At 48.1% G+C, this 22523-nt stretch overlaps 1 protein-coding gene across 2 annotated transcripts in view; it reads right to left on the bottom strand.

The window, feature by feature from the left end:
* MMP28 (matrix metallopeptidase 28) overlaps nt 1-18614 on the bottom strand; it is a 45615-nt gene extending 27001 nt beyond the window's left edge. The window contains exons 1-3 of one of the 2 annotated variants that reach the window (XM_065572973.1): nt 18353-18614; nt 5557-5636; nt 2564-2751 (exon numbers count right to left, since the gene is read on the bottom strand). In XM_065572973.1, the coding sequence (XP_065429045.1) occupies nt 2564-2751; nt 5557-5636; nt 18353-18448 (364 nt within the window). In that variant the 5' untranslated portion in view covers nt 18449-18614. The remainder of the gene's footprint in view (nt 1-2563; nt 2752-5556; nt 5637-18352) is intronic. The other variant, XM_005284455.5, reaches the window with a different exon arrangement.
* Between the last annotated feature and the right edge of the window lie 3909 nt (nt 18615-22523).

Raw genomic sequence — 22523 nt, 5'->3', positions numbered from 1 at the left:
GGCTCTCATTTCGAGAAAGTCAAAATGTTGCATTTTGATAAGATGCAAATGTTTCATTTCAGATTTACCATTTTGATTTGTTTAGACATTTATATTGCATTAAATATTCTTTTAGTATTACAATATATATTTATTATAATACTTTTAATTACATTATAATGTTTTGACATTACCAAAATGAAGTGTTTCAACATCAGCGAAATGGAACAATTTGATGCTCCCAAATAGAATTTTTTTGGAATTTTTGTTCCATGGGGAAGTTTGGCTTTTCATTATGATTCAGGACAAGGAAAAAAAGAATTAGGGCTTTTGATTAATCGCAGTTAAGTCACACGATTAACTCAAAAAAGTTAATCCTGATTAAAAAATTAATCGTGATTAATCGCACTGTTAAACAATAGAATACCAATTGAAATGTATTAAATATTTTTGGATGTTTTTCTACATTTTCAAATATATTGATTTCTATTACAACACAACAAAGTGCACAGTGCTCACTTTATATTATTTTTATTACAAATATTTGCATTGTAAAAATGATAAACAAAAGAAACAGTATTTTTCAATTCACCTCATACAAGTACTGTAGTGTAATCTCTTTATCGTGAAAGCGCAACTTTCAAATGAAGATTTTTTTTGTTACATAACTGCACTCAAAACCAAAACAAATGTAAAACTTTAGAGCCCACAAGTCCACTCAGTCCTACTTCTTGTTCAGCCAATCGCTAAGACAAACAAGTTTGTTTACATTTACAGGAGATACCGCTGACTGCTTCTTATTTACAATGTCACCTGAAAGTGAGACCAGGCATTCGCATGGCATTTTTGTAGCTGGCCCTGCAAGATATTTACATGCCAGATCTGCTAAACATTTGTATGCCCCTTCATGCTTCAGCCACTGTTCCAGAGGACATGCTTCCATGCTGATGATGCTCGTTACAAAAATAATGCATTAATTAAGTTTGTGATTGAACTGCTTGGGGGAGACTTGTATGTCCCCTGCTCTGTTTTACCCGCATTCTGACATATTCATGTTATAGCCGTCTTGGATGACGACCCAGCCCATGGTCATTTTAAGAACACTTTCACAGCAGATTTTGACAAAATGCAAAGAAGGTACCACTGTGAGATTTCTAAGAATAGCTACAGCTCTCAACCCAAGGTTTAAGAATCTGAAGTGCCGTCCAAAATCTGATCGGGACGAGGTGCGGAGCATGCTTTCCGAAGTCTTAAAAGAGCAACACTCAGATGCGGAAACTACAGAACCAGAACCACCAAAAAAGAAAATCAACCTTCTGCTGGTGGCATCTGACTTGGATGATAAAAATGAACGTGTAGGTCCACACTGCTTGGGATTGTTATCGAGAAGAACCCATCATCAGTATGTACTCATGCCCTCTGGAATGGGGTTGAAGCGTGAAGGGACATATGAATCTTTAGCATGTCTGTCATATAAATACCTTGCGATGTCGGTTACAACAGTGCCATGAGAACGCCTGTTCTCACTTTCAGGTGACATTGTAAACAAGAAGTGGGAAGCATTATCTCCTGCAAATTGTAACCACACTTGTTTGTCTGAGTGACTGGCTGAAGTAGGACTGAATGGACTTGTAGGTTCTAAAGTTTTACATTGTTTTATTTTTGAATGCAGGGTTTTTTTGTACATAATTCGACATTTGGAAGTTCAACTGTCATGATAAAGAGATTGCACTACAGTACTTGTATGAGATGAATTGAAAAATACTATTTCTTTTGTTTTTTACAGTGCAAATATTTGTAATCAAAAATATAAAGTGAGCTCTGTACACTTTGTATTCTGTAAAAAGCAACAGAGGGTCCTGTGGCACCTTTGAGACTAACAGAAGTACTGGGAGCATAAGCTTTCGTGGGTAAGAACCTCACTTCTTCAGATGCAAGTCTCTTGCATCTGAAGAAGTGAGGTTCTTACCCACGAAAGCTTATGCTCCCAGTACTTCTGTTAGTCTCAAAGGTGCCACAGGACCCTCTGTTGCTTTTTACAGATTCAGACTAACACGGCTACCCCTCTGATACTTTGTATTCTGTGTTGTAATTGAAATCAATATATTTGAAAATGCAGAAAACATCCAAAAATATTTAAATAAACGGTATTCTGTTATTGTTTAACCGCACGATTAATCACGATTAAGCTTTTTAATCGCTTGACAGCCCTGAAAAGAATCTAAATTTCACAATTTCCCATGGAACAGAAATTTCAGTTTCCAATCAGCTCTAATTGTTGTTGAGGTCAGATATGCAAAAGAATGGGGAATACTCAGCAGAAGGGCCCATCTTCAGGCAGCTTCTAGGAACAACACATCCTAGGCAGCAGCAAGACGAGGTCACTTACTAGGTCTTCTGCTCTTGTTTTGCTAGGAGAGGCTACCAGCACCTCAGCCAAGTGACAGGAGCTCTGGGAATCAAGTCACAGTATGTAAAAGTTCAATCGCATGTAGCCTGGGCAAGCACCCAGGTTTTATTGGCCAACAGCCTGCATTATTGCACTCAGCCCATGAAAATCTCAGTGAACAGCGAAAGCACCTACCCTGCTGCGTGTAGCGCTTCCTGCGTCTCGTCTTGGCCCATCTACCGGAGAGCAAGACATGCACCCGCTCGGCCCAGGCAGCGTGGCTTTCTGCATCACTCACACCACACCGCGGCAGGTTCATCTGGTGCACCGTGGAAGTATCCAAGACCCCGCTGAGTGGCAGGTGGGTCACCCACTGGAACTCCCTGAGAAAGAAGAGGAAGAAACATCAGAACCAACGGGGAACTGAATAGACACGCAGAATGATAGCAAGCAGAATGGAGCCGCCCAGCCCTCAACCACTGGTTCACACGGAAGAGCCGCTGGCATTGGTGCATTATGGGAAATGATAGTGCTCTACACCTATAGGACCAGATCCTGGTCCCACTGAGTCCTATGGCAAAGCTCTCATTGTACTGGGAGCAGGATGCAGCACTCCTCATCCACAGATCTGAAAGCTGTTTAGAGACGTGGTTACCCACACTGCACAGAGGGGAAACTGAGGCACAGAGCAGCGCATGCGACAGCAGAGCCTGGACTAGAACCCAGGACTCCCAGGCCTGTGCTCTAACCACTGCACCACATGCTAAAATGAGTCGGCGCATCCCAGTTCAGTGTCTCACAGGCAGGTACCCACATTCAGCTCCTAGCAGACAGGTGAGCAGCACGGTTGGCTCCGGCTGGCAGACTTAGCAGGGGAGGCCCCGGATGGAATGGATTTTAATCAGACCGGGGTACACGCGCTGAAGTCAGTGCAGAAACCCGGGGGCACACCGGTGTCTCCGAGATCAGAGTGTGGCCCAGGGTAGCTGGAACCGGAGGCAGCACACACGGACCCCTGCCATGTGACGGCGTATTAGCCTTCGGTAACCCTGTCCCCTACCAGGGGATTGGGCCCAGGCAAATAAAACAGTCAGCTCCCAGCACTCCTGGGAGCCACACGTTTATTGCTGCATCTGCTGCACTTCAGGCTCCTGGAGCCGTTCACGCAATACAGCCAGAGGTCGACAGAGCTTTTGCATGGGCTGTTGGCGCCATTTTACTAGTGTGAAACTCCCCTCTCGCTGACGTTCCTAGGCTGGGCACCTGGGGAAGGGAGGGAGGGAAAACTCTCTGGAGCCAGGCTCCCTCGGAAAGGGCAAATCTCCTCCGTGGCCCCGAACACAATCCATGAGCATGCACCGGGGTGGGAAGCCCACCCCTGGCACCGATCAGGTAACTAAAGCCCCAGGAAGGGCACAGCTCCCGGGAGACAACCTATCCTTCAATCACAATGGACCCTTCTGGCCCCGGACTCTATGGCCCCGCTACGCATGACAGTGCGTCCTTGCGAACAGAGCACCTGACTAGCGCTCAGGAGACCTGGGTTCTACTCCTGGCCCGCTGGGTGACCTTGGGCAACCCATGTCTTGCGCCTCAGTTTATCCATCTGCAAAATGGGGGTGAGGATACTGGCCTCCTTTGTAATGTGCTTTGAGATCTACTGCTGAAAAGCCCCATAGAGGAACCAGGTGGTGGTGGTGTTATAAGTGTGGCGGTCATCCCAGGCATTCATGAAATCTTCCAGCCAGCCCTGAACTGCAGCATTGCTGAGGATATTATTCTAACCAGGCCATAACAGGCAAACTAATCAGCGCAGTAAGATATTGGGCTGAATGGTGCAGGTCAGCGCATCGCTGCTGGGAGCTGGGCATGCGGCTGTGTAGTTTAGAACAACCACTGTGCTTTCGCCTGCTCGGAAGGTAGACAGGCCACAGGAAAAGACCTTTGCTGGGAAGAGACTTTAAGGTTAGGGTGACCAGGTGTCCGGTTTTCAACCAGAACACCCGGTCGAAAAGGGATCCCGGCAGCTCCGGTCAGCGCCATTGACTGTCTAGGTTGGCGGCGCTGCGCAGCAGGGCTGGCAGCCTCCCTGCTAGCCTCCACGCCGCGCGGCTCCCGGGAAACAGCTGCCATGTCGTCCCCCGAATGGGAGCTGCGGGGGTGGCACCTGCAGACGGGGCAGCGCGGAGAGCCACCAGGCCGCGCCTCCACGTAGGAGCCGGAAGTGGGGGGACGTGGCGGCTGCTTGAGGTAAGCGCCGCCCGGAGCCTGCATGCCTGACACCCCCCCCATGCCCCAATCCTCTGCCCCAGCCCTCATTCCCCTCCCGCCCTCCGAACCCCTCAGCCCCAGCCCAGAGCTCCTTCCTGCACCCCAAACCCCTCATCGCCAGCCCCACCCCAGAGTCTGCACCCCCAGCTGGAGCCCTCACACCCCCGCCCATGCCCCAAGCCCCTGCCTCAGCCTGGAGCCCCCTCCCACATTCTGAACTCATTTCTGGCCCCACCCCAGAGCCTGCACCCCCAGCTGGAGCCCTCACCCCCACACACACCCCAGCTCCCTGCCCCAGCCCCGAACCCCCTCCCACACTCCAAACCCCTCAGCCGACAGCCCAGATCTCCTTCCTGCACCCCAAACCCCTCATCCCCAACCCAGAGCCTGCACCCCCAGCCGGAGCCCTCAACCCCTCCCACACTCCGAACCCCTCAGCCCACAGCCCCACCCCAGAGCCTGCACCCCCAGCTGGAGCCCTCACCCCCACACACACCCCAGCTCCCTGCCCCAGCCCCGAACCCCCTCCCACACTCCAAAACCCTCAGCCCACAGCCCAGATCTCCTTCCTGCACCCCAAGCCCCTCATCCCCAGCCCAGAGCCTGCACCCTCATCCGGAGCCCTCAACCCCTCCCACACCCCAGCCCCCTGCGCCAGCCCGGTGAAAATGAGCAAGTGAGTGAGGGTGGGGAGAGCGAGCGACAGGAGGGCGGGGGAGTGGGCGGGGTGGGGCCTCGGCAAAGGGGCGGGACATCGATGGGACATGGGCGGAGCAAGGGTGTTCAGTTTTGTGTGAGTAGAAAGTTGGCGACCCTACCTCAGGTCAGGGTACAGCTCACACAACCCAGAAGCCAGGGGCTGGATGGGGATCTTGGTTTGTGGCATTTGAAATTTCTAGACAAAGGAAGATTCTTACCTCACTGCTTCTGCGAACTGCGCAGAAGTGGGTCCCTTAGGAGCTGTCTCATCGAAGTAGCCATACTTCTCCAGGAACATCTGCCATCAAAGGAAAAATTGGAAGACAGAAAAGTAAGTTGTAGCTGAAGCACAACTGGGGAAAAAAAAAACCTGAGAATATTAACAGTCGTTCATCTGCACTTGATTGCTTGGGATACAATATTCATGTTTGGAAATAGTGCAGCAAAACCAGGCCCACCTAGGAGTACACCGCTGTGTGGATGTTGCTTCCTGTGATCTTAGTGGGGACAGAAGTCACCAAACTGCTCTTCCTGTCCCAAAAGCACCAGCCTCACCATTTGAGCTAAAAGGGACTCTTCTTTCTCTGCTGGCAGTATAGGCCTTATGACATTATTGGGCCATTCCGATTCCAGCCAGCAGAGGGAGGTAGTTTGGAAATACTGCAACATGCCTCTCAAACAGAGCGCTCTGGGCACAGCCTGCCGACCACACAGCCCGTAGCCAAAGTTCCCCAAGCGTGCTGAAATGGTTCTACACCGCTGAGGGACGAGGAAGGCGCCGGATGTTGATCAGCTCCCTACAAAGTCAATGGCAAGACTCCCATGGACTTCAGTGGGGGAAAGGATCGAGCCCAGGAGAGATCTGGGGCCACAGTACAGCTGTGTGCACTGTCTTCTGCTGCAAAGGAACCGGATGCAGCCCTGGAGCGGGAACATGCTCTCGTGGTGTTCTCTGCTCTGCAACCAGGGAGTTCTGGTTTCCCGATTGTTCTTTAATTATTCATTATTTTAAATAAAGGGACCTCGTCAGCTCAGACTTGGTCCAACATATAATATGCATAGAAAAGTTCCCAGGAAATTGTCTCCCATCCCAGTGGAAACAGTTTCATTAGACAACCAACCTTTCCTGCTACCAGAGAGCGTAACTGATGGGAAACCGAAGTGAGACCGACTGGGCTGTTTTCATGATCCGAGGCAAGAGAAAGGTCAAAAGTGTAGACTGCACCAATGAGGAGGAGAACATTTGGGGCCAAATCATCACCTGGTGTAAATCAGTGCAGCTCCTTTTACTTCAATGGCGCTACTATAATCACCCCCGGTGTCAGCAATACATTTGTGTGGGTGGGTAAATCAGGGTGGATGTGGATATTTTCGTTTAAGCTATATATTTGTGATGTCCTGAGGACCATGTTGGATTTGCAAGCTATCATTTTAAGGGGAGAAGGGGCTCCTGGTCTTGCTGGCAGGCTAGAGGGCTCTGGAGTGAAGTTTGAGATGAGAGTCAGGCTAGAAAATTATGCCTCCCTGCCCCCAGGGAGCAGCCTGTTTTGTCTCGCCTGGTTTGGGGTTCTTGTGTCGTTCTTTCTGAATTCTGAGAAATAAAGTTACGTTACGTTGCAACCTTCCAGCAAGAGTATTTACGTTTTTATCTAGCTTCTTTGTGTGTATGCTGTCAAACATAACAAGGCCCTTTTAAATACTATTTACCTTACACCTCCCCGGTTCCTGGACCGGTAAGTTACACTCTGTCACATTAACATCCCATCCTCTTTGGTGTCTACCATGACAGGCCGTAACCCTGCACCCATGAGGGACAATGGGAGTTTTGCCACTGAATTCAACGTGAGCAGGATCAGGGCCTAGTTGTCTCAACTCCCTTTGGCGAGTCCATTCCAACCTTCAGTTGCTATGGCTACGAGCATTAGTCTTGCTATCATCTCGGATTTCTCCCTCCATCACATTTAGCCTGCTGCTCCTACTATTCTGTGAGATGAACAGTTCCCTCCCTTCACTCCTTGGAAGTGTTTTTGTAGCTGCCTTCCTTCAACCTTCTCCTTCCCAGGCTATAATCTCAGCTCCTTCAGACTCTCTCCTCTGAGGCCTTCTTCTCCAACACTGCCCTTCGCTACAGCTTGTCTAAGACAGGCTAGAACCTTCGCCACGAGATCTGGGTCCAATTCCCAGCTCCGCCACCGACTTCCAGGGTGGCCTTGGACAAGTCACTTAGGCCCAGTCGACACTCAAAGCTTTAGCGGCACAGCCATGTTGGTTAAGGAGTGTGATTTTTGCAGACAGAGTTACATCCCTAAAAGCCTTCGCACAGAGCCAGTTATACCGGTATCGCTCATTTTGCTCCGCTGAATCAGAAAAAGCTATACTGGTACAAATGCTTTTAGACCACAATTGCATCTACACTGGGGGGGGGGGTTGCCCCTTTAACTAAACCAGCATAGTTAAAACAGCAACATGTTTTAGTGTAGACAAGACCATGGTGTCTCTGTGCCTCAATTCCCCATCTGTACAATGGGGATCCTGCCCTGCCTCCCAGGGAGGTTGTGAGGATGAATCCATCAATGGTAGCGAGGCGCTCAGGTCCTAAGGTTTCCAATGATTGTTCCTAGGTGCTTGACTTTCAATTCATTAGCACTGAAGCTCATCTCACTGCACGCAGCCCTCACGTTTCTGATCCAGTCGGGTGACTTTGCGGTTTGGCTCGGTCTTTGTGAGCAGTCGGTCTCAGGGAAAGCCAAGCCGTGTCCATTACATGCTATCCTAGCATGCTACAAAGACAGCATTAATCCAGCTTCTAGCCAAGACGCAGCAGAGACCAGCAGACCCCCAGAGGCACTGCACTATTCCATCTCTGTTCTCTCCGGTACTCCCCTTTCTTTATCAGCATTCCAGATTGGGGCGGGGGGAAGCAGGCGGACCACAGATTTCATCATCTAGTCCTGCCAGAGATTGGTCTTTAATCAGAAAAGCCAACGTCTTTCTCGTTGTGATATATAGCACCTGGTATAGCCAACACACACAAAATGTTAGAGACACAAGGGGGGGCGAGGTAATATCTTTTATTGGCCCAACTTCTGTTGGTGAGAGAGACAAGCTACCGAAAGAGCTCGGTGTAGCTTGAAAGCTTCTCTCGCAGCAACAGAAACTGGTCCAATAAAAAGTATCACCTCACTGACCTGGTCTCTCTAAGATCCTAGGACTGACACGGCTACAACAACAGCACCATAGAAAAAAATATGTCTGAGGAATAGATGGTTTCTCGCGCCCCTCCCCCCCAATTTTTTTTTTACACCTATACCTTTGTGTTTGTTATTCTGCAAATTCATTTCAAATTGTTTCATTGCATAAAAAGGTGCTATACAGCACAAATGGAAAGCCAACGTCCCTGATACAAAAAGCGGCTGGTCTTATTACAATACTGTTTTGCCACAGCGTCTTTTTAATCAGAGCGTCTAAAAGCCCTTTACAAACATCTTTTTTTTTTAAAGTCATGTTTTAAGCACATTTCCGTGTGTGTGTTTGAATAATACCTCAAATTCTTAAAACGGGAGGGAAAGTTAGTTTATTTCGCTCCACAAAGAAAGTTGTCTATATGTCTATCGTTGAAAGTTAACTACGATTTAAGTAGAGTATGAATTTAAAGCACAATAGCTATTCTGGAGTAACTTTTGTGTGTCAACAAGGTCTCATGCTGTTTGTGAAGCTCTTGTCTATATGGAGAGTTACTCTGGAATAGCTATTCCTGATTAACTCTCGGTTTGGATGCTTGTACTCCAGAGTGCCATATTCCAAATCAGTTTAATCCACAAAGTGGGGTTAATCAGGAATAGCTATGCTGCTTCAAATTCACACCAGGCCTACTCTGAATTAACTTCCCAGCATATACCAGCCCTTAAAACTTTCTGGATTTCACTCAGCTTTGAATGATACAGAATGATTATTCCTTGCGGGCGACATTAACTCCTGCGCGGAGAGGTAATTAATAGAGCCCTGCAAATCCAAAAAATAATAATAATTAAGGGAGATATCCCATCTCCTAGAACTGGAAGGGACCTTGAAAGGTCATCGAGTCCAGCCCCCTGCCTTCACTAGCAGGACCAAGTACTGATTTTGCCCCAGATCCCCAAGTGGCCCCCTCAAGGATTGAACTCACAACCCTGGGTTTAGCAGGCCAATGCTCAAACCACTGAGCTATCCCTCCCCTCTGTGGATATCCACAGATATCCACGGACCTTTTTTGCGGATCACGGATTGGCTGCAGATACAAACTTCTAGTAGTGAAGTGGATGCATAGGTTTCATGCTGGCCTATGAACAAAGGGGTAAGTTCTGCTTTGTGTGTGTAGTTCTCTGGCTCTGCATGGCAATGATCAGACATTGAACTCGACAAGGGTCCAGGTCCTCAAAGGTATTTAGGCACCTAATTCCCACTGAAATCAATGGAAGGCAGGTGCCTAAATACCTTTGGCGATTGGGGCCTAAGTCCCTGCCCCAGAGACCTTTGACTATAACAATGGAACCCAGGAGTCCTGACTCGCAGCCACCTCTGCTCTAACCAATAGACAACACAGCCTCTAGAATTGCAACAGCTCTGAACTCCCCACCCAGAGAATACAAATAGGGAGATTTTATGTCACTTGATCAAAACGAGAGGATTAAATCTCATTAGAGCTACAGTTTAAAGTTACTATGCAGAGCTAGAAGCCGTCATTAAAAGTGTAGGAAAGTTTTACCCCCTCCCCCCGCCGGTCGCAGAAGGGGAAATGCTATTTTCCATGCAATATAAAAACCAGCAGGAAATGAATAGCAGAGCATTAAAGGAAAATATGCCCAGCACGCCCTCCGCACTGGAGAACGGAGCAAAACAAGAGGGAAATTCTTCTGGCTGGTGGGAAGCCAGGGCGGCTCACAGAAGGCCGCAAGCGCCCCAGGGAGCAGGTCAAGCCAGGTCAGGAGGGACTTGCTATGCACAGGGCTGAGGCTGCTGCGGGGGGAGGGGATCCATGGGGTGAAAGTGGCGAAGGTATTTGAACCCTTTTGGGCCCTGACGCGGATGTTCACTGACAAAGGAGCAAGCCCCGAAAAGGTGACGTGTATTATCCCATTTTGCAGACAGGGACACTGAGGCAGGGAAGCGAACCAGTGTAGCCTCTCTGTGCCTCGGTTCCTTATCTGTAGCCCTGCCCTGCCCCACAGGGGCGCTGTGAAGATAAATACACCAACGAGCATGACGCACTCAGGCCCAGCTCCTCAAAGGCAGATAGGCACCTAACGTTCATTGATTTCAACGGGAGCTCGGCAGTCGGCACCTTCATACCTTTGAGGATCTGGGGACTCAGATACTAAGGCAATAGGGGCCTTGTAAGTACCTATGATAGAGATCCTGCTTTCCTGGTCAGGGCCTGACCCAAACCCCACTGAAGCTTGGCCAGGGTTACCTGCAGCTGGAAGGAAAGACAAAGCTCCAACATCCTGGCCTCGCCTCGGATAACACTCCAAGGGAGCAAAAATTACTGCCGGGGAAAACATCCCAATGGAGATTTCAGGCTGAGGGCAAGATGTTTCCTCACTTTAAAGTGTCCATAGGCAAGAAGCAAATACAATTCGAATTTCCTCCCCTTGGAAACCACAATTAGAAGCAGCACATTTTAGTTGCAGGTTGAATCCTTAACCCCAAGACAGCGGGATTTCAGGCAGATCGTAATTGTTTTAGATCAGAAACTCTCCGAAAGCCCTCCTCCTTCACTTGAATGATAGTTTCAATTGGATGCCACGTCCTTTGGACCTCAGCCTCTCTCTGGCTATCGGTCTCAGAAATCTACAAGGAACCTTTTTTCATATTTCCCTTTCTTCCAAATCCAGGTATCAGCACTGGAATCAAGTCAATTCTATGAGCCCCCTGATAAGTAGTTGTGTTGGGGGTTATACATTTTGGAATAGGAAGTGCCTCAGTTTCCCCAGATTTAAAATGGGTATAATGCCCCTGACCTCCTTTGCAAAGTGCTCTGAGATCTGCTGATGCAAAGCGCTGTCTAAGAGCCAGCTGTTATTAAATGACTGCCACGCAAGTGAATCCATGTGCATTCCAATTCGGCAGTTAAGCCAATGAGTTCCTTGCTGCAAGATCAGCGTTACCAATGGTCAGCACAAGAAACAATTTGTATAGTGGGGGGACTGAGAGCCATTGAACCAAACTGTAAACCCCGGATATGATGGAAACCACTTCAAGCCAGGGGGTGCGGCTGCACCCCCAGCACCCCTACTTCCAGCACCTATGCTTAGGGGCAGCTAAGACACGCAGAGGGCCAATAGCTTCATTGAAAGTCAATGAAGGTGCTCAGCACCTCTGAAAAGAAGGCCCTTAACTCCCGTGCCTCAGTTTCCCTCCAACAGGGATAACGATACTTACCTACTTCACAGGACTGATAAGGATTTAATTAACGCTTACAAAGCAGGGTGAGATGCTTGGGTGAAGAGTGCTATGGGAGGGTAAGCCCTGGACTGGTAGGATCCATGCTCACTGCTTATCTCTTCACTGCTTTCTAAACATGTGATTTAGGTGGGTGCAAAGACTTCTTGTTTGTCTGCTTCCCACACGCCCAAGCTGCACTCTTGACGGCATAACCTCTTGGAGCGAGTCCTCATTCGAAACTTCAAGTACAGCTCTAGTTTCCTCCGTCATCGAAAAGGTACACAAAGCAAGTTCAACAGAAAACGAGGACCAAGATTGGTTAAAACAACACCCTGCTTTACTCTTCCACTCCTGCCTATGAAATTCCTCCGGAAGGAGCGCTCTCTCCTGCATGTCCCTCCAGACCCACTCCCACTCCCACATGAAATTAACCAACAGACAGAGAATGGTTGGAATGAAGATAGAACACGTGTACATTTTGACTGTATATTTTAAGCCTTTTCCAAGCTCTTCATACTTGGTTTGTCTTTTTGACCTGCCTTTTCCGGGCAGGGACTGTGGGCTAGATCTTCAGCTGGTATAAATCGAGTATCTTCATCAATTTCAATGGTCCAGACCTGCAACGGCACTATACCAACCTGGCCCATTGGCTTCCCGCTTGTTTGGAAAGCACCAAGCAGAGCATGGATGGTACTAGAACAGTAATAATAAATAGTATATCCCTATAAAAAAAATTAAAAAAATACAGCCACCATGAGGAGGTTGAAATGTGCAGTTTCAGGCCTTTGTGTCATCCGTGACATGTTATTTTCCGCTGAGCAATCAAAGAGATTCTTCTCAGATGTTTTAATATTAAATAAATAAATTTCACATCAGCGTAAACTAGAATTTCCCCTTTGCTCGTGAACTGTATGCCTCCCCCCCTCCTTTCGTCTTCCGGCCTCCGCGCTCTGGTTACTGTACCCTCCCCTCACTCAGCACGGACACTGGGAACATAACTGCCATTGTCAATGAAGACAGCCTTCTCAGCTTTGCACTGAGCGACTTGGGACAGAGCCTGCATTCCCACTCGGTGGCCCAATGGTCATCTCACTCATACCCGGGAGAGGCAGAAGTTATTGTGGTGCAAGTGACATCAGAAGATGGTTTAAGGCGCTTGGGGGAGTTTTGCTAGAGTGTAGAATGAGACCCGGACCCTACAAATGCCCAAATATCTGCCCAACCAGTTTGCACATGTTGCTCTTTTTATTAAAAATTAATCTTTGCGGGAAGGGGGTTGTTTTTGTTTTTAAAGGGCTATCAAGAGAGGAAAAAATAGAATCCGTCACCGTTAGTCAATATAAAAATCTGCATAGCGAAATCTGACTGATCCCAGAAGCTTTCAGACATTTGACTCCAGGGTGTTATTTTCAAGAATAAGCAATGATTGTGTCATGAACCCGCTGTAAAGAAAGTTTGATTGTTCACACTGCACATTCACATCTGTGACTCATGTAATCGCCTCACAATTATTCATGTGGAGGTTCACGTTGAAATCTTTGAACTGTGTGACACCTCGGTGCTATCACTGGCCATTGTTAGCAGCTATGATCTAATGAACCTTTTATTCCTCCTTAGATTACAGGATCAATAAAACGATGACTGTTATTCCTTACAGGAAATTGACTAATTACCTCTCCCTCCACGCCTGGGCTACTTTTCCTCCTGTTAAGGTAGGAAATATACTGGTGCCAAATTGAAAGAATTATTCCAGCAGCAGAATTTTTTAAAACATTTGAATTTAAATCTTTCACAAAGAAAGTTTGTGGGGGTGTCACTCTTAGTAGAAATACAATAGCACCTTCAGACCAGCGTCCCATTGAGCAAGACACTGCATAGATACTCGGCAAGAGATAGTCCCTGTCCCAAAGAGTTTAGGCTATGTCTATGGGCATGTCTATACTACAGCCAGGGCTGGCGCTTCCATTTAGGTGACCTACGCGGTCGCCTAGGGTGCCAGGATTTGGTGGGGTGGCATTTTGCCTCCCTTTGCGGCAATTCGGCGGCAGGGGGTCCTTCCGCGCTCCGGGTCTTTGGCAGCAATTCTGCGGCGGGTCCTTCACTCGCTCCGGGACCCGCCGCCGAAGTGTCCCGAAGACCGGGAGCGTGGAAGGACCCCCCCGCCGCAGAATTGCCGATGACGACCGGGAGCGCGGAAGGACCCCCACCTGGGGCGCCAAAAACCCTGGCGCCACTCCTGGCTACAGCTGTTATAGCAGGACAGTTACGGCGCTGCAGCTGGGCTGCCATGGTGTAGACGCCTCCTACAGTGACAGGAGGGGTTTTTCCGTCAAGGTAGTTAATCCACCACTGCGAGGCGGTAGCTAGGTTTACGGAAGAATTCTTCCACTGACCTAGTTGTGTCTACCCCGTGGGTTAGGACTCAGAGTGTGGAATTTCTCACAGACCTGAGCCACGCAGCTAAATCGGTCTAATTTTTAAATGGAGAGAAGGCCTAAGTGATTTGCACATGGACAGTCTGTGGTCAAGCTGGGCGTGTAAACTAATCAATCCAAGTCCAGTGCCTTCCCCATAAGGTCTATTCTATATAGGTTCTTATATCACACTCATCACCATCTCTGAGTCACCGTTATTAACAACGTTGGCGGAATTTGATTTTTTTTATCATTTCAACAGATAATAGTGATATTTATTTTTAAGCATTTTTCTCAATTTAAATGATCACACTTGTGCAAAAGTATGCATTTTAAGCACTTTTCCCCAATTTAAATGTTCACAGTTGCATGAAATTGTGGGGGGGGGGGTCTGACAATAATTATTTAATGACAGTAGACTCTGAAATTCAAAAAGTTAAAGCTTTACAGCCATTCACACACAAATTGTCAACATCACACGTCAAAAAGAGAAAGCAAACAGCCTTAAATCAAGCTGGAATTAGTTTTCAAGCAGCATTTTTCTTTTTTTGCCGATCTGTAAATTTCAATTATTATCCAAACACTTTTTCCTCTCTTTGTGTATATATGCTGAAACTGACATTTATCGACATGTGCTGATAAAACCTAATCCTTCCAAGGCTTGCTCTGATGAAAAGCCTGTGATGTGGCCAACGTGATAGAAACACGGTTCAGTAAAGTGGAACATATTTGATTTCTGCCACTCCAACATCCTCTGTTTCCTACTGTGGTAGGAGTATGAGGTTACCCCCACAAGAGTGAGGGTTTTGGTAGGGATGCAAAACGATTTAAAAAAAATAATCACAATTAATGGTGAGATTAAAAAAATAGTCATGATTAATTGCAGTTTTAAACAATAACGGAATACCAATTTAAATGTATTATAAATATTTTTGGATGTTTTTCTACATTTTCAAATAAATTGATTACAATGCAGAATGCAAAGTGTGCAGTGTTCACTTTATATTATTATTGATTACAAATATTTGCACTGTAAAAAAGATAAACTAAAGAAATAATATTTTTCAATTCACCTCATACACTGCAGTGCAATCTCTTTACCATGAAAGTGCAACTTACAAATATGTTTTTTTACATAACTGCACTCAAAAACAAAACAATGTAAAACTTCAGAGCCTACAAGTCCACTCAGTCCTACTTCTTGATCAGCCAATCGCTAACACAAATAAGTTTGTTTACATTTACGGGAAATACTGCTGCCTGCTTCTTATTTACAATGTCACCTGAAAAAGAGAACAGGCATTCACATGGCACTATTGTAGCCGGCACTGCAAGGTATTTATGGGCCAGATATGCTAAACATTCAAATGCCCCTTCATGCTTCAACCACCATTCCAGAGGACGTGCTTCCAAGCTGACGACTCCGGTTAAAAAATAATGAGTTAATTTATGTTGGTGGCATCGGAGTCAGATGATGAAAATGAAGGTGTGTTGGTTCACACTGCTTTGCATGGTTATCTTTTTTACAGTGCAAATATTTGTAATCAAAATAATATAGACTTAGGGTGACCAGATGTCCTGTTTTTAAAGGGACAGTCCCGTTTTTTGGGACTTTTTCTAATATAAGCGTCTATTACCCCCCATCCCCTGTCCCGTTTTTTCACAGTTGCTATCTGGTCACCCTATATAAAGTGAGCACTGTACTCTTCAAATTCTGTGTTGTAATTGAAATCAGTATATTTGAAAAGGTAGAAAAACATCCAAACACATTTATAATGCATTTAAACTGGTATTCTATTACTCATTAACAGTGCGATTAAAACTGCGATTAATCGTAACTTTTTTTAAAATCTAATTAATTTGTTTTGCGTTAATCGCCGGCGTTCACTGCGATTAATAGACAGCCCTAGTGTTTAGTTCCTTTAAAGGCCGCACCAATTCCACTGAAGCAGCACGATACAACAAGGGAGAGGGAATGCACACTACCTCTCACAGCACAGCAGGCTAATCCCAACACTCAATAACAAACAAAAATACGAAATCCACTCCTGCCCGTGCTGGCAAGATCAGCTTTATACACACGGACAGAGCTGCTAGATTGGAGAAGCTACTATACCAAGCGAAGGCAGATTTAGGAATATTTTGGAGGATTTCTCAGCACATATAAATACACCTCGGGAAGTACATTCAATTTGTGCTCAAGACTGAGCATGTGAAGGGGGAGAGAAATGGGAGCAAGACACCACAGCGATATTGGGGGAGGAGGTATAAAAAATTCCTTAATGAGAAGGTTTCAGCTATCCCTTACATTCCCTCTCACTTCTCTGTCACCCCTTTCTCTGCCTTTCTTTTCTAAACAGTCTTTCTGCCTATTTCCAATGGCCTTAGGGTGTTTCCTTCGTCAAGCTACAGGGATTTTGTCCTTTATTGCATTGTTCATAGAGAGCCAGATTCCGGAAAACACTTCCGCACATGCTTAACTGTAAGCATGTGATTAACTTTAATTGATGCCAATGGGACCGAAGCACACATACCACTGTTTTAAGAAAGTCCCGCTGACTGCAAGGAGAATTGGCAAAGTGCTTTCCTGAATCACCTAAACATTGGCCAGCGCCCTCAGCATGGGACCGGGACCGAACTCTCCCAAATTCGAATCCAATCTGAATCCACACCCTCCTTTTCTCCATGTGCATAGAGGGGATAATAATGGTTTAAAATTCAGACATTTCAGATGTAGCTTTTCAACTTTATTTTTTATTGCCATTACAGTCACTACTAACACATAGAAAAACAAAGGCCAAGCCAGGAAATAAAGCGATTAACAATTTGCACATCAACGTATGCGCCTAGTTTATATAGTCCAGTGTTACCAACTCCTGTGGTTTTAATGGCAAGTCTGGCCAGATTTGATGTTTTTTCTTAAAGCCTCGGCTTCTGGAGTCATGTGATTAATTGAGGATTATTATTAACACCACCACCAGGTAGCTTTTAGATAACACATTCATCAGCAGATCTCAGAGCACTCATCTCCACTTTCATGTAAAAACAAAAAGAAATGTTGAAGGTACTTATGTGGCCTGCAGGACTGTAGTATCTGAGCATGTCACACTCTAATGTATTCATCCTTCCAACCCGCTGTGACAGAATGCTATTATGCCCATTTTACAGATGCGGAACTGAGGCAGAGACAGACTACGTGCCCAAGGCCACACAGGAAGTCGGTAGCAGAGCAGGGATTTGAATATAGGATTCCCAAGTCCCAGGCCCTAAACACTGGAACACTGGTCCATCCTTCCTGTTTTCTAACCCTCAGGACTGAGGAGAGGTGCTTAAAAATGTCACCCACAACCACACACACACCCCGGCTCAAAACCCAGATGGGAATAAAAAGAATTCCAATTTTTTTTTTAATCTCATGATTTTATGCCAGTCTCACAATTCTAGGAGCTGGGCTCACGGTTCTGGAGCAGTTGGGGTTGGCAATGCTGATAATCACCTGGGGGATGGGGGAGGAAGCTTCTCCCAGATCTTGCAGGTAATACATTAAAACCAGGATCCTGCAGGATTGTATGCACCTGCCTAACTTTAAGCAGATGCTTCATTTTAAGCCCATGAGCAACTCCAGTTAATGCAATAGGACTACCATGGTTTTAAAAATTAAGCATCTGTCAATCTTCGCTGAATCCGAGCCCAAATGTGAAGAACCACAAACCCCTAAAGGCTCCCTGTGTTCTGTACCAAAATCTGACACCTCAATTCTCCCCACCGACCAGGAGAGGACACACACGTGCAGTGACATAAAGACAAAAAATAAACTTAAACCCAAATACAACTGCAAATGGACCCAGATAAAGGAATTGCCCGATTTCCTTCGAGCCAGTTTCAGTTTGTCTCTCAAGTAGCCCAATTTTTTTTAGGGCGAGGGATAGCGGGATCTCCCCACAGCCCCCCCCAGGATCCCCACAGTCCTCTTGCCCCTCCCCATGTCCTTCGGGATGCCCCCAGGATCCCCAGATCCCTCTGGCCCCTCCCCATGCCCACCAGGATGCCCCCAGCCCACCAGGATCACCCAGCCTCCCGGGATCCCCAGAGCCCGCTGGTCCCTCCCCAGGATGCCCCCAGCCCCGCGCACCCCAGAGTCCCCCCGGGCTGGGCAGCGCCCCGCTGCGCCCCTCACCTCGGCGTCCCCCCGCTCCAGGCTGGCCCCCGGGCCGGGCCGCGCCAGCAGCAGGACCCCCAGGGCCAGGGCTGCCAGAGCCGCCGCCGCCTCCATCCCCGTGCGCTCCGCCGGGCGCTCTGGCGCCTCGCCCCTGCCGGGCTCGCCAGCTGGGGCAGGGCTCGGCACGCCCGGCGGAGGCGAGCTGCCTGGGCGGGGCTCGGCTCCCCGCCCCCGCTGGGGCTGGCCCCGGCCCGGAGCCCAGCACCCGCCAGCCCGGCTGGGGAAGGCAGCGCCGGGGCTCTGGCGGATCCGCCAGCAGCGAGCGGGGAACAGCTGGAAACGCTCCGCTGGGCACGATTTTCCTGGGTCTGTGACTTGGGGGGGACCAGACAGCAAGTGTGAAAAATCAGGACAGGGAGTGGGGGGTAAGAGGCGCCTAGAGAAGACAAAGCTCCGACCATCTGGACTGTCCTTATAAAACTGGGACATCTGGTCACCCTATCTGTGACCCCACAAAAAAAACTTTGACCAAGTTCCCCTCTGGCTTCAGCCGCTGCGCCCCATAAACCCGCCTCGCCCCTCACTCTGCTGTGGGTGCCCCAAGATGCCACCTCACTAAGGCCCCGTCCTGGCAGCCCTGTGCCCCGCCGGGCTCCTTGGTGCTACCACATTAGTCAGCTCTGGGCAGGCGCTGCCCTGCTGAGTTGGGATGGACTGAAGGGGATAAGATGCGCCCTTTGGAGTGTGGCAGGGCCCAGCACGGCCCCCACTGGCCAATGCACCCAGCTCCTCTGCAGGGGACTTGGCCTCAAGCGGCTGGTTAGTTCTGCCAACTGCTTTCCCCCCCGATTCCCAGTCTAGACCCAAAGAAGAGCTCGGTGTACTCTGGCAAGCTTGGCCTTGTCTCGCCCCAGGTCCAATCAAAGATATTACCTCACCCGCCTGGTATCTGGGGGAGACATGATGGGCCGGGAACAGAGCTGGGCAAATAAGGGATGTTTTGGTTCCCTGGCAATTCTGAAATTTAAAAAAAAAAATGGTTTGGGGTCAAACCCAAGCAGGGATATTTTTGAATCAAAATGTTGAAACATTTTGTTTGAGATCAACTGGACTGTTTCGGATGACTTTTGATCGTGATCCTTTCCCAAAATTAAAGGAAATTTTGAAACAGCGAGTCATTTTGAACAGCAAAATCACAGGCTAGAGGGGTTTTCTTTTCTGTTCTTTATTTATTTTAAAGATCCGGGGGGAGGCGGGTCCCAAAACAATTGGGCACCATGGACACAAATTCACAACACACTGTGGGGTAGGTGAATCTGCAAAAAGCTTTGGCTAAAAATGTGGCCTAGCTCTACTCTGGTGGCACAGGGCCCTGCCACGGCTCTGCAGACAGCCGTGGGCTTTGTGGGGGGCAATACTGCGCCCACTCCACCTTGCCCCCCCTTCCTCAACAGAACAGTCTGGCAGACATTCCCTCTCCGGCAGCTCCTCTCCAGCCACTGAGGGACCTGAGTGGAAGGGCAGTTTGCACCAAGATTTGTATTTATTTCTCTGGGCCACTGGAGTTCCAAGTATCTCCATTTAGTACCTTGGCTGCAGACGTGTTCATTTAAGCCAGGCGTGGCTCCAGCCCCTTCCAGCTTCTTAATGAAGATGTTAAATAAGACCAGCCCGAATCCCAGCCCATCCACACCTCGGGGCGCTGCAGAGAGTTAGTAGCAAGCTACCAGAATTCACACCACACGCCAGCCTTACATTATTATTATTTATGTATTTCTATTACCATAGCAGCTAGAGTCTCTGAATTTGAGACCCCTTTGCTGCACACACATATAGGAGGAGACAATCCTGATGAGGTTACAGTCTGAAGAGGAAGTTTTATCAGCCCCTTTTACAGGTGGGGAAACTGAGGCACAGGGAGATTTTTTTTTTTTTTAAATGGCCAGTCGAAGGAGGTCAGAGCCGAGAGGAGTGCAGTCCATTGAGTCCCTTACCCATGAGACCATCCTTCACCTGAAGGAATTCCTAACCAGCCTTCATGACTTCACCCAGCCCTTTGTTCCAACTTTTATCCACCATGGACTAGTAACCCGGGAACAACAGCGACATGGGGTTAAGAAGCCCTGATCAAAAGTCTGACTCCATGTGTCTTTTGCAATTCAGGGTGTGTCCACACTGCAGCTGGAGGTCTCACTTCTCCCTTGGGGAGATATACCAGCATTAGGTCTGATTGAACCAGCGTGCTAAAAATCACCCGGGAACAACAGCTAACCAGAGAGGGGCTAACCCCACCCCAGGGACCATCCTGTTTGAAATCCTAGGTCCGGCCTGGGGGCGGTTTACCCATTCTACCCCCCGTGCCCAGCTGCAGTGGGCACGTAATGACTCATAGAATGTTTTCCTTTTCCCCCTTTTCTAGACCTCTCCTCGATGACTCCCTCTGAACCCGTCCTGCTCCCATCTACCCGTCCCTCCCTGCAGACGCTGGGCTCTCTTCCCAAGCATTCCGCCCAACTGCAACTCCTAGAAAACTCATGTGGATGGAGAATACACAGAGACCTAGCTCAGTTCGATCCGTCTGTCTCAGGAGAAGGACCCAAGAGTGTTGGGCCACCTAGGGTTGACGCCGGAGTAGCGCCGGTTTATAATGGCTACATCAATGCCCATCCCAATTGAAAACAATAGCCAGCCTCTGATTGTTCCCGTGTGCCTTGTCTGATGTGTGTCTGTCGTCCAGATTGCAGACTTGCAGGCCACAGAAGTGATTGAAAGGAAGAGAAAGGGGAGACTCAGGTGCTGTGGGATATAGGGATGTTTTTCCATCCAGAAGAGGCTGAGCGATAGCTGGCCCAGAGACAGGAAATGAAGGGAGTGGTGAGGCTGGAATTGGGGCAGACGCACAGATACCGTGGCAATGAGCCTGAATGCCTGGAGGGGCAATATCATCAGAGACAGGGGCTGAGAGGTGGGAGGGGGTTGTACAGTGGGAATATTTGGTGTCAGTTTAGAATCATAGAATATTAGGCTTGGAACGGACCTCAGGTCGTCACCTAGTCCAACCCCCTGCTCAACGCAGGACCAATCCCCAGACAGATTTTTGCCCCAGATCCCTAAATGGCTCCCTCAAGGATTGAACTCACAACCCTGGGCAGGCCAATGCTCAAACCACTGAGCTATCCCTCCCGCCAAGCAGATAGAAAGAAGCTCAAAATGTTCCTCAGGGCACTTCTAAGGAACAGTCCCTTTAGCAGCAAGAAAAGAGACTGCCTGCACATGCGTCCATGTGCGAGACAGCTCGAGGAAGTCACTGTCCATCTGCTGTTTCACTTGAGAATACAACTACGGGAAAGTGACTGGCTTAGATCCAAGCAAAGCAGGAAACTCCATCCTCACATTACCCCGCTGCGCGGAGGTGTCTGGAAAAGCACCTGCATCAGGGCCCCCTAATGACTCACGAAATGTTTGAACCTTCTAACTGAATTTCCTTTTTGTGATTTTTAGGAAGCTGGTGTCTGACCCATGCCGGAGCTGGGTCAAGGAGCCGGCCTTGAGCTTAAGGCTGAGTCAGGGGCCCGCGTTCAAGTCTGGATTCTAGAAAGATTTTGCCCCCTAAAAACAGAAACGTGAGTTCAGCTGCTCCTGTGAGAGCGATTGTTCTTTTGAGAATTTGGACACAGCTGAACCTGCCCTAAAGACTCTTTCAGGGTCAGGGTCAAACTCAGAACTGCAATGTAGGGGGGGAGTTTACATCCAGGAATTTGAACTTCTCCCCCAAACTGAAAGACACTCAGGTTCAAGGCTTCAAACAGTTTTCATCATACAAGATCATAGAATCATAGAATATCAGGGTTGGAAGGGACCTCAGAAGGTCATCTAGTCCAACCCCCTGCTCAAAGCATCCCAAAGAATATTGCAAATTACCTACACCCAGGAATTATTTAACCTAGCATGGAAATGCAGCCACCTCTTGGGAGGAGACCAGCAGCCAGGCAAACAACACACTATAGAGCAGCACGAGGAGGGGAAGTTTGGCCACGGACACCCGTACAGCAGCACCACGACTTCTTGAACATCCATATAGGGCCTTGTTTCTGTAAGATCTTAACTACAGGGAATTCAAATTCTCTTTTTCTCCCCCCAACAGGTGATGAGACTTCCAGGATTTGAACCTCTGATTCTAAGGTGGCTC

The sequence above is a fragment of the Chrysemys picta genome, chromosome 19 (assembly GCF_011386835.1).
Source record: "Chrysemys picta bellii isolate R12L10 chromosome 19, ASM1138683v2, whole genome shotgun sequence".
NCBI lineage: Eukaryota > Metazoa > Chordata > Testudines > Emydidae > Chrysemys > Chrysemys picta.
The sequence above is the reverse complement of the archived record's forward strand: the minus strand, read 5'-3'. Positions and strand labels throughout refer to the sequence as shown.